This window comes from Erythrolamprus reginae, chromosome 1 (genome assembly GCF_031021105.1).
Source record: "Erythrolamprus reginae isolate rEryReg1 chromosome 1, rEryReg1.hap1, whole genome shotgun sequence".
Classification (NCBI taxonomy): domain Eukaryota; kingdom Metazoa; phylum Chordata; class Lepidosauria; order Squamata; family Dipsadidae; genus Erythrolamprus; species Erythrolamprus reginae.
Window position 1 is genome coordinate 401,113,215 of NC_091950.1, and position 11,897 is coordinate 401,125,111.

An 11,897-nucleotide genomic window follows, 5' to 3' on the forward strand; every position below is an offset into this window, starting at 1 on the left:
CCTAGCTCAGCTCCAATGTGCATGCTGATTTTTAGCTTGCACAGAGGCTCTGGGAGGGCATTTTGGTTTCTAGAGAGACTCGGAGGGGGTGGGGGAGGGATTTTTTACCCTCCCCCGGCTCCAGGAAAGCCTTTGGAGCCTGGGGAGGGTGAAACACGAGCCTACTGGGCTCACCTAGTAGGGGAACATGCCGTTTCTGGCCTCCAGAAGGTCTTTGGGGGTGGGGGAAGATGTTTTTGCCTGTCCAGGCATTTATTTATAGATGTTGACACTCGCACATGTGTGATGGCGCATACCCACACTCTTTCGGCATCCGAGAAAAAAAGGTTCGCCATCAGTGGCATACAGTGATCCCTTGTTTTTCGCAGGACATGCATTCCAAGACCACCCGGGAAAAATGAATTTCCGTGAAGTAGAGGAATGATATTTTTTTATGTATTCAATGAGTATTTGGACTTTTAAAACCCACCCTTTGCATTAAACAGTAATTCTATAATATTTCTCAGCTGAAACTACATATGATATCCTACCAGTTTCTTTAATAGGGTACAGTAGTACTGTAGAAGAATTTTATGAATTTTAATGGATTTTAAATGTTTAATGGATTTAAGCCCCCTTTGAAAACCCATGAAATAGCGAATCCACGAAAGATGAACTGTGAAGTAGCGAGGGATTACTGTATATACATATAGGATTAAAAAGTATATTTTGGATGTTCAGTAATAGTAAATATCCAACCCAAACCCTTGATGTGAATGACAGCACGTTGGCCACCTTTAAGTCAGTCACAGGACCTTTGAGACACCCTCCGGTCACATGATTGTCAAGCAACTCCCACCTGGTCACATGACCATCAAGCCACACCCACAAAATAAGCCACTTTGTGATAGTAAAAAATGTTATTTATTTATTTATTTATTTATTTATTAGTTGGACTTGTATGCCGCCCCTCTCCGAAGACTTGGGGCGGCTCACAACAAGTAAAAACAGTCACAACAATCCAATTAATTAAAATATTTAACGATTTAAGAAAAACCCCATGTAATAGCAAACACACACACAAGCATACCATGTATAAATTAACATGCCCAGGGGAGATGTTTAGTTTCCCCATGCCTGACGGCAAAGGTGAGTCTTAAGGAGTTTTCGGAAGGCAGGAAGAGTAGGGGCAGTTCTAATCTCCGGGGGGAGTTGGTTCCAGAGAGCCGGCGCCGCCACAGAGAAGGCTCTTCCCCTGGGACCTGCCAACCGGCATTGTTTAGTTGACGGGACCCGGAGAAGGCCCACTCTGTGGGACCTAATCGGTCGCTGGGATTTGTGCGGCAGGAGGCGATCTCGGAGATATTCTGGTCCGATGCCATGAAGGGCTTTAAAGGTCATAACCAACACTTTGAATTGTGACCGGAAATTGATCGGAAGCCAATGCAGACTGCGGAGTGATGGTGAAACATGGGCGTACCTGGGTAAGCCCATGACTGCTCTCGCAGCTGCATTCTGCATGATCCGAAGTTTCCGAACACTTTTCAAAGGTAGCCCCATGTAGAGAGCATTACAGTAGTCGAACCTCGAGGTGATGAGGGCATGAGTGACTGTGAGCAATGAGTCCCGGTCCAGATAGGGCCGCAACTGGTGCACCAGGCGAACCTGGGCAAACGCCCCCCTCGCCACAGCTGAGAGATGGTTTTCTAATGTGAGCTGTGGATCGAGGAGGACGCCCAAGTTGCGGACCCTCTCTGAGGGGGTCAATAATTCCCCCCCCAGGGTAATGGACGGACAGATGGAATTGTCCTTGGGAGGCAAAACCCACAGCCACTCCGTCTTATCCGGGTTGAGTTTGAGTCTGTTGACACCCATCCAGGCCCCAACAGCCTCCAGGCACTGGCACATCACTTCCACCGCTTCGTTAACTGGGCATGGGGTGGAGATGTAAAGCTGGGTATCATCGGCATATTGATGATACCTCACCCCATGTCTTTGGATGATCTCACCCAGCGGTTTCATGTAGATGTTAAATAGCAAGGGGGAGAGGACCGACCCCTGAGGCACCCCACAAGGGAGAGACCTCGGAGCCGACCTCTGACCCCCCACTAACACCGACTGCGACCGGCCAGAGAGGTAGGAGGAGAACCACTGAAGAACAGTGCCTCCCACCCCCAGCCCCTCCAACCGGCGCAGAAGGATACCATGGTCGATGGTATCGAAAGCCGCTGAGAGATCGAGGAGCACCAGGACAGAGGATAAACCCCTGTCCTGGGCCCGCCAGAGATCATCCATCAACGCGACCAAAGCGGTTTCCGTGCTGTAACCGGGCCTGAAACCCGACTGCTGGGGACCTAGATAATCAGCTTCTTCCAAGGACCGCTGGAGCTGGAGTGCCACCACCTTCTTGACAACCTTCCCCATAAAGGGAAGGTTGGAGACTGGACGATAGTTGTTAAGTACGGCTGGGTCCAGGGAGGGCTTCTTGAGGAGGGGGCGCACAAGCGCTTCTTTATAGAGTGATGGAAAAACTCCCCTCCCCAAGGAAGCGTTGGTAATCTCCTGGGCCCAGCTCCGTGTCACCTCCCTGCTGGCCGAGACCAACCAGGAGGGACACGGATCCAGTAAGCAGGTGGCAGAACTCACAGCTCCGATGGCCTTGTCCACTTCATCAGGTGTCACCAGATCAAACTCTTCCCAGACAGGTGGACAAGTACGTGCCCCAGTCACCTCGACTGACTCGTTGTCAGTCGACTCTGTTTTACAATTGGAGTCGAGGTCGGCCCGGATCTGAGCGACTTTATCAGCGAAAAACGTGTTAAACTCCTCGGCACTACTCTGCAAGGGCTCCCCAACTCCTCCCTGATTAAGAAGGGAGCGGGTCACCCTAAACAGAGCGGCCGGGCGGGATTCCGCTGATGCAATCAAGGCGGCATGGTACGCGCATCTTGCCGCCTTGAGCGCCACTTTGTAAGTCTTAATAAAAGCTCTTACAAGTGTTCGATCAGATTCGGACCTACTCTTCCTCCATCGCTTCTCTAGACGTCTCTTTTGGCGTTTCAACACCCGGAGCTCCTCGTTGAACTATGGGGCTCCACGGGGTCTAGCGCCACGGAGAGGTCGCAAAGGCGCAATCCGGTCAAGAGCCCCTGCCGCAGCCCTGTTCCAGGCCTCAGCAAGGGACTCCGCTGAACTGTGGACGAGTGCCTCTGGAATAACCCCAAGCGCCGTCTGAAAGCCCTCTGGGTCCATCAGGCGTCTGGGGCGGAACATCTTCATTGGTTCCGCCTCCCTGCGGGGAAGGATTGGAGCCAGGAAGTCAAGCCGTAGCAGAAAATGGTCTGACCATGACAAAGGCAACGCTTCTAAGCCCCTTAGTCTCGGACCATTGCTCAATTGCTCGGAAAGGAATACCATGTCAGGTGCGTGCCCTCCCTCGTGAGTCGGACCCTTTACTACTTGAGTCAGGTCCATGGCTGTCATGGTGGCCATGAACTCCTGTGCCAGCTCAGAGGTTTCGCCGAGTGACGGTAGGTTGAAGTCCCCCAGGACAATGAGTCCGGGGAACTCCACCGCCAACCCGGCTACCCCCTCGAGTAGCACAGGCAGGGCTTTTGACACGCAGCTGGGAGGCAGGTACGTGAGAAATAAGCCCACCTGAACCCCTAAGTCCAACTTCAGCAAGAGAGACTCGCAACCTGCTATTTCCGGAGCAATGAGTCTACGCAGGCAAAGGCTCTCCCTGGCTATAATAGCCACTCCTCCCCCCCTTCCCTGGGGTCGAGGTTGATGCCATATCTGAATGGCCCTTCACTGGCTATAAAGCACTATGAAGCAGTATATAACTCTGCTATCACTATTGCTACTTACTGTTATTGTTTGTCTTCCCTTTTTTCTCGGGGTGGGGGCAGGTTTCAAATGATTTCCAATGTCCCAAACCAGACAAGAACAGGAAGACAACCAGTCAGATGAAAAATGTCAGCAAGAGTTAGACGCAGCGGAAAAGGAGTTGGAAACCAATGCAGACATAACCGATTTTAGCCTGCTGGACGGTCCTCAGACTTCAACCGCGGAACAAACGCTGAAAACGGAGAGTTGGCTTTGGGGATGGTTTCCCTTCCCCTTTCTCTCTGGGCTGACCTGGTTGGGAGACAGGTACTAGCCAATGCTTTTAACCAGGTGTCTTCTCCACAGGCGTGGGTCCCACTTACTTTTGCTAGCGGTTCGGAATTGTGAACCTGTGCAGTATTGGGTGCTAGTGGTACGGATAAGGATGCTGTACTCGTAGCAAAAATTTAGCTGTGCGCACAGCGTTGGGGGTCTGGCGGGCGTGCATGTGTGCCCCAGCAAGATCTTGCTTCTGCGCATGTGCAGAAAGCAAAATCCTGCGAGTGGACATACGCATGCGAGAGATTTTGGCGATATTTTTGCTTCTGCACATGCAGAAATTTAGCAATTGCAGACACCCCTCCCCCCCTCTTTCTTTATTTTCTATCCCTTTGCCCATTCCTTTCCCTATCCTTTTGTCTCTTTCCTTTTACTTTCTTACTCCATATTATTTACACTCTTTATTCCACTTTGAAGATTAAATATGTATATTCATTACTACGTTCTATTATTTAACTTTATACTATGTATTTTGTTACTTTTCTGTTATGTTTGTCCCCTCCCGTTTAAAAAAAAATCTTAATATTGAATTGTTCTGGCGGGCTTGCTGGTAGGAGCCTCCCGAAAATTCAAGGGTACAAATTTCAGACACACACACGTTTGAAAATTCAAAACAATGTTCTTTATCACAAAATTCAAAATAAACTAAGCACTCTTTTTGTATTGCAAAGAGCACTCGTCCCAAAACAACCGGGTAGTCTGTACAATTTCCCTTAAGCAGTCATTAAGTAGTTAGCTAGCAGCTGTGAAGAAACTTCACACCCCTTCTTATTCCAACCGAGGGAGACACACACACACGTTGCTCTGCTTTGGTTTCAAAGGCGTGAAAAATCAACAAAGTCCAGAAAACAGCAACACACGATTCCTGAAGAACTGAGATCAGATACTCTTTCACAACGGCCAAACCCACATGCTGCTATTTATAGCAGCAGCCCTAATTACTGGAGCCCCACCCAACCACAGGTGGCCTCATTTTCTCTTGTAATAATCCTTCAGTTGTTGTCTCCTATGCATCACTCTACGCATGCGTGGATGTGTCATTAATTCTTATTCAGAATCCAAGGATGATACAGATAATTGATTTCCTCCTGGGCTGTCTGCCAAACTCCCCTCTTCCCTGTGACTCATGCTTCCTTGGTCAGAGGAGGCTTCATCGATAGATTCCATCGAGAGCAAAACAGGCCTGCGGCATGTGGATGTCTTCCCCACATCCACCTGCACATTCCTTGGGGCAGGAGCTGGGCCAGAGCTAACCACAACATTTAATAAACATTATCATTAAAAATAATAAAAAAAGAAATTTAGCAATTTCTGCCCAGTTGTTGGGTGGGTGTGGCCATGGTGGGCGTGGCCTAGTCAGCCTCCTGCGTCACAGCAGTGGGGGCATTTTTGCCCTCCAAGGCTCCAGAAGCTTTTCTCAAGCCTCCAGGAGGGCAAAAATGGCCGCCCCAGGCTCTGGATGTCCTCTGGAGGCTGGAAACAGGCCCATTTCTGGCCTTCCTGAACTTCTGGTAGGCCTGTTTTTCACCTACCCTGAAGCTCCACACGTGCCCTGCACTTACCTACATTCAAAACAGGCTATGTGGGGATTCCTAGGAGAAACAGGGAAGGGCAGGCAAGGCCAGCCAGGAGTGGGATTTGGAAAGTGATGGGCTCCTATGGGTACGGTCATGTTTGCAGAGCCGGTAGAAAATTTTTGATTTTTTTCCCCTTTTTTTCCCTTCTGGGCTCTAGGTATTATTATTTATTAAATTATTATTATTTATTAAATTTGTATGCCGCCCCTCGCTCCTATTATTTTTCCTATCACAGTAAATGAGGTTGAATGTGTATAATTTTAGAAGAGCTGTGCATGTGTGTATACATACACATACAATTTATATAGTAGATAATGTATATTTTTGAGTGCCTGTGTGTAATATGTATGTAGACGTATGGCATATGTACATGGAATTAAAGAGTATAATTTGGATGTTCAGCGATAGTAAATAGATAGGGAAATTGTATCTCTTTGTGGCGAGGAGAGGCCAGGCACCCTAACCCGAGTCTTCTGAGCCGCCCCGAGTCTTCGGAGAGGGGCGGCATACAAATCTAATAAATTGAATTGAATAAATTGAAATTGAAATTGAATTGAACCCTAACCCAAAGCCTTGACGTGAGTGATGTCAAGTTGGCCACCATTAACCCAGTCACATGACCTTTAAGCCCCCTCCCGGTCACATGATTGTCAAGCCACTCCCACCTGGTCACATGGCCAGCAAGCCACACCCACAAAATAAGCCGTGCCCACAGTGTGGTAGTAAAAATTTTTGCAGCCCTTCACTGGATTTGGAGGTTCTCCGAACTGCAAAGAATCTTAACTAGAGGTTCTCCCAAAACCCTGCGAATCCCCAACAGCCCATCCCTGTTCTGGGTCATCTTAAGTGTCTTAATTCTTTCTTCGCTGCAGAAACAAGTCTCTCCAGGAGCCAGTTTGCTGCCAGGTCCAGAGGGAAAAAACCTCCAGTAATATGTGCCCGGCATGTGAGATTTTGTTCTGCAAAAAATGTGAGACGTTACATTATAGCCGGGTCTTCATTGAACATGGGCTCTTGGGTCACAGCACAGAGATCTTGCCGGAGGCCCTCAGTCCTACCATGAGCACAGGCAAGACACATTTCTGAGCTTCTACGTTGTAATTTGTAGACTCCGCCACCAGTGGCTGGATTTATTTATTTAGCAAGTTGGTAAAGCTGAGAAAAATCTTTGGAGACCATGAACGGTGCTAATGTTATGGAAAGAGAGGCTGCTTCATTTCTTTTCTGGCGATGGTAAATGTGAAATAGCTTCTGAAATTCCCAGCAGCATCTGATTCACTCCCTTGAGAAAACAGATCCTGAAATAGCTCCTAAAAGGGATAATTTAAGAACTTGGGTTGCTTTAATGTAATGGCTAGGGTGCTGGCCTAGAAACCAGGAGACTGAGAGTTCTAGTTCTGCCTTAGGCGTGAAACCAGTTGAACAAGCCACTGTCTCTCAATCCCAACCCAATCCATCTCACTGAGTTCCTGTTGTTTGGATGTTTTGCGCTGACTAAAAATAAACATGGGATAAAGGTCTTAATAAATATTTTTGGCTCCTGTTTGCCAGCTTCATATCCTACTCTTTTCCCTGGTTCTGTTCTGTCGAGCTCTCTGGTAGAATCCTCCCGAAAATTCAGAGATACAAATTTCAGACACATACACACGTTTGAAAATTCAAAACAATGTTCTTTATACCGAAAATGCAAATAAATGAAGCACTCTTTTTGTATAGCAAAGAGCACTTGTCTCAAAACAAATTGGTAATTTGTACAAGTCCCTTATCAGTTCTGTGATACTTAGCTTGCAGCTGTGAGGCAATTCACAGTCCTTCTTCTTTCACAAAGTGAAACACACTTTGCTCTGGTTTAGTTTCAAAGCGGGGGGAAATCAGCACACAAAGGTCGAAGTCAGCAAGGCAGGCACAAATCACAACGATCAGATAATCATCCACAATGGCCAAACCCACAGGCTGCTATTTATAGCAGCTTCACTAATTACCACAGCCACACCCAACCACAGGTGGCCTCATTTTCTTTGATAATAATCTCTCAGTTGTTGCTGCCTATGCATCGCTCTCCACATGCGTGGCTGTATCATTAACTCTTGTTCTGAATCCAAGGAGGAGCTAGATAATTGATCTCCTTCTGAGCTGTCTGCCACACTCTCCTCCTCCCTGTCACTCATGTCTTCTTGGTCAGAGGAGCCTTCATCATCAGATTCCACCGGGAGCAAAACAGGCCTGCGGCATGTGGATGTCTCCCCCACATCCACAGTCCTTGGGGCAGGAGCTGGGCCAGAGCTAACCACAACAGGTTCTCAGCCAAGAACTCAGTTTGTTACAGGACTTGTGAGTAGGCTCAGCTTAGCCCATGGTCAAGGTGTTTCCATGGCTGAAGATGAATGTGAGTTTGAATAGCGTTTAGACTTATATACCACTTCATAGTGCTTTAACGCCCTGTCTAAGCAGTTTACAGAGATTAAGTATTATTTGCTTATTGCCCCCAACAATGTGGGTCCCATTTCATCAACCTTGGAAGGATGGAAGGCTGAGTCAACTTTGAGCCTACTGAGATTCAATCTGCCAAACTGCTGGCAACCGGTGATCAGCAGAAGTAGATTACAGTACTGCACTCTAACCATTGAACCACTGAGGCTGTAACGTTTACTTACAATTCCACACTGCTTTTATCCCAGAGTTCTACAGAAATTGTATTGGGCTTCGTATTCAAAACCACCTGCCTCTCAGCATTCAATATATAATGGAGACAACACATTGGGAGACGCTATCCCTTCAGGAACTATCTGGATGTTCTGGGACAGTGTTTTCAACCTTAAATCATTGTAGTCAACTAAATACTTCCTCCTAGAACAGCAGTATCGGATCATCTCTGTCCAGCAATGGAGACACCCAGGAGGCAGCAGGACTAATCAATAAACTGCAGAGGAACGCCACCTTCTCTGCATCCCTTGGAAAATGGAGCATTTGTGCATTGATAAACAGCTGGGAGTTGAAATCCACACATTTTAAGGTTGTCCAGGTTGAGAAACACTGTTCTAGGAGTATTTGGTTGACTACAATGATCGGACAGTAGATATTGAACTTGAAGAATATTTTGGTCTGAGGTAACAAGGCTGATGTTATGGGTTTTTTAAAAAAAAAACCCACACAGTGATCCCTCGATTTTCGCGGTCTCGATTTTCGCGAAACGCTACACCACGGTTTTTCAAAAAATATTAATTAAAAAATACTCCACGGTTTTTTTGCTATACCACGTTTTTTCCCACCCGATGACGTCATACGTCATCGCCAAGAGTCACTTCTCTGTCTCTTTCTCTTTCTTTCCTGTCATTCTCTGTTTCAATCATTTTCTCATTTCTCTTTTTTTCTCCCCTTTTTTCTATCATTTCTCTCTCTCTTCCTTCCACTCTTCTCTCTCTCTCTTTCTTCCTCTCTCTCTCTCTTCCTTCCTTTCTCATCTTTCTTTCTCTCTCTCTTTCTCTATCTTGCTTCTTCCTCTCTCACACTCTCTTCCTCCCTCTCTCATCTCTTTCTTTCCTTCTCTCTCTTTCTCTATCTCTCCCCCTCTTGCTCGTGAGCGGCTGAGCGAGCGGCCGGGCGGCCGGGCGAACGGCGAGCGAGCGGCCGGGCGAACAGCGGGTGGCCGGGCGAACGGCGGGCGGGCGGGTGCTGGGGGGGCGGGGGCAGCCGACATTCAAAGCAATCTTTGTTGGCTTCCGCACTTTCATCGCTCCCCACCTCCACCTGCAAGCCCTTGCGCGGCCATGGAAAAAGGGCGCGCATGCGCAGATGGTGTTTTTACTTCCGCGCCGCTATACCGCGGAAAATCGATTATCGCAGGAGGTCTTGGAACGTAACCCCCACGATAATCGAGGGATCACTGTATATGGAAAACAGAATTTAGCCTATAGCATATTTCAGTGGAAGATCTCTTATTCTTAGCTATAAATGTAACCATACCAGGTATTCAGGCTAAAGAGGAAAGGGTTTCATGGAGGTATTTAGCTTATCACCAATGAAAACAATGCTAGACTGGATAAACCTTGGTCTGATTTAACTGTTTTTATTCCAGGTTCCATAGACTTAGTTGGTGCTCCAGTGGAAGCAGAAAACAGAGAGACAAAATGGCCATAAAGAAGGAAGAATGGATTTATTTCTTGATGGTCCACCAATGCCACCACAGTCTGCTTAATTTATTAATTTAAAAGAATGGAATTTTGCCCAAGTTTACCATAACTACTTATATATGTGTATAGATTGGTTGTAAATAAAATCTATTTGGCTTTGAGGATTTCAAAAAAAGATGGAGTTATATAGCAAGTTTGCAATTGTACCAGAAGAATCTTAAGTATAGCCTCATAAGGACTAAAATGGTTCTAATTTCTACCTCTGCTTAGTCATCTCATAAATTTTGACTATGACCTAGTCCATTTCATACTTTTATTTATTTCAATGTTCTCCAACCTGTTACCTGTGTGTTGGTAACCTCCCCTACCAATGTTTCATGTTTGGTCTACAAACATGTCCTTATACCTTCAGAACCTCTTGTGACCATCGTACGTAGTTTCCTAGGTTTCTTTGGAATTAACAAGTTTGGGATCAGTAAGAAAAACATTTATTGTTCTCCCAAGCTATTTGGGGTTGGGTATTTTGTGTTTATAGTGAGAGGGAATTCTCCCAAATTTTGTATTGTCATACGAAAATTAGCCACTGATTTTAGTTGTGTCATTTAGAATGAAAAGTTCATTTGGAAGTCAACCTAAATCCCATTATTTATAGGAAATGAATGACTGAAAGCAAAACAGTAACATCTTTGCCAGAAACTATGCTAGGCCAAGAAAGTAAGCCAGACTAAGAAATTAATACTGTAGAGCAGTGATGGCAAACCTTTTTTGCCTCCGGTGCTGAAATAGTACATGTGCATGCAATCATACCCATGTTCATTGCTCCCCGCGTACCCCCACTCCCCCATTTCCTGACTTCCGGTGGGCCCAGTAGGTCCATTTTTCACCCTCTGGAAGCCAAGACCCTTTCTTGGAGTTTGGGGAGAGCAAAAACACCCCCCTGCCCCCCCCCCGGAGGCCACAAACACCCTCCCAGAGTCTCTGTGTGAGCCAAAACATCAACTGGCAGGCGCCCATAATAATGCTGGAGCTGAGCTGGGGCGATGGCTCATGTGCCACCTGTGGCGTGCGCACCATAGGTTCCCCATCATGGCTGTAGAGATTTTATTGAAGAGCTGTAGCAATAGAATCTTGCAGGACTAATGTCTCCCTCCCTCCCTCACTTTATGTGAACTAGGAAGGGACCTTTTGGAAACATTTTCTCAGGTTATTGTATTGGTCTGGGCTCAAGCCCCGTTTATCTGATTTTTGCCTTGGTGGCAGCTCTTCAAGGCCATTCTATCTGCCCTATAGAAACATAGAAACATAGAAGTCTGACGGCAGAAAAAGACCTCATGATCCATCTAGTCTGCCCTTATACTATTTTCTGTATTTTATCTCAGGATGGATATATGTTTATCCCAGGCATGTTGAAATTCAGTTACTGTGGATTTACCAACCATGTCTGCTGGAAGTTTGTTCCAAACAGTAAAATAATATTTTCTCATGTTGCTTTTGATCTTTCCCCCAACTAACTTCAGATTGTGCCCCCTTGTTCTTGTGTTCACTTTCCTATTTACAGACTATACAGATTGAGTTCATTAAGTCTTTCCTGATACGTTTTATGCTTAAGACTTCCACCATTCTTGTAGCCCGTCTTTGGACCTATTCAATTTTGTCAATATCTTTTTGTAGGTGAGGTCTCCAGAACTGAACACAGTATTCTAAATGTGGTCTCACCAGCGCTCTATACAGAGGGATCACAATCTCCCTCTTCCTGCTTGTTATACCTCTAGCTATGCAGCCAAGCATCCTACTTGCTTTTCCTACCACCCGACCACACTGCTCACTCATTTTGAGACTGTCAGAAATCACTACCCCTAAATCCTTCTCTTCTGAAGTTTTTACTAACACAGAACTGCCAATACAATACAGTGATCCCTCGATTTTCGCGGGGGTTACGTTCCAAGACCTCCCGCGAAAATCGATTATCCGCGATATAGTGGTGCAGAAGTAAAAACACCATCTGCGCATGCGCGCCCTTTTTCCAGGGCGCGCATGCGCAGAT

The 11,897-nt window shown here is 46.5% G+C and overlaps 1 protein-coding gene across 1 annotated transcript; it reads left to right on the forward strand.

The window, feature by feature from the left end:
- Positions 1–3,907: 3,907 nt before the first annotated feature.
- Positions 3,908–9,860, forward strand: C1H17orf50 (chromosome 1 C17orf50 homolog). The gene is made up of 3 exons (XM_070742268.1): positions 3,908–4,134; positions 6,596–6,792; positions 9,799–9,860. The coding sequence occupies exons 1-3, from the start codon at positions 3,908–3,910 to the stop codon at positions 9,858–9,860; spliced, it is 486 nt and encodes a 161-aa protein (XP_070598369.1).
- The last annotated feature ends 2,037 nt before the right edge of the window (positions 9,861–11,897 follow it).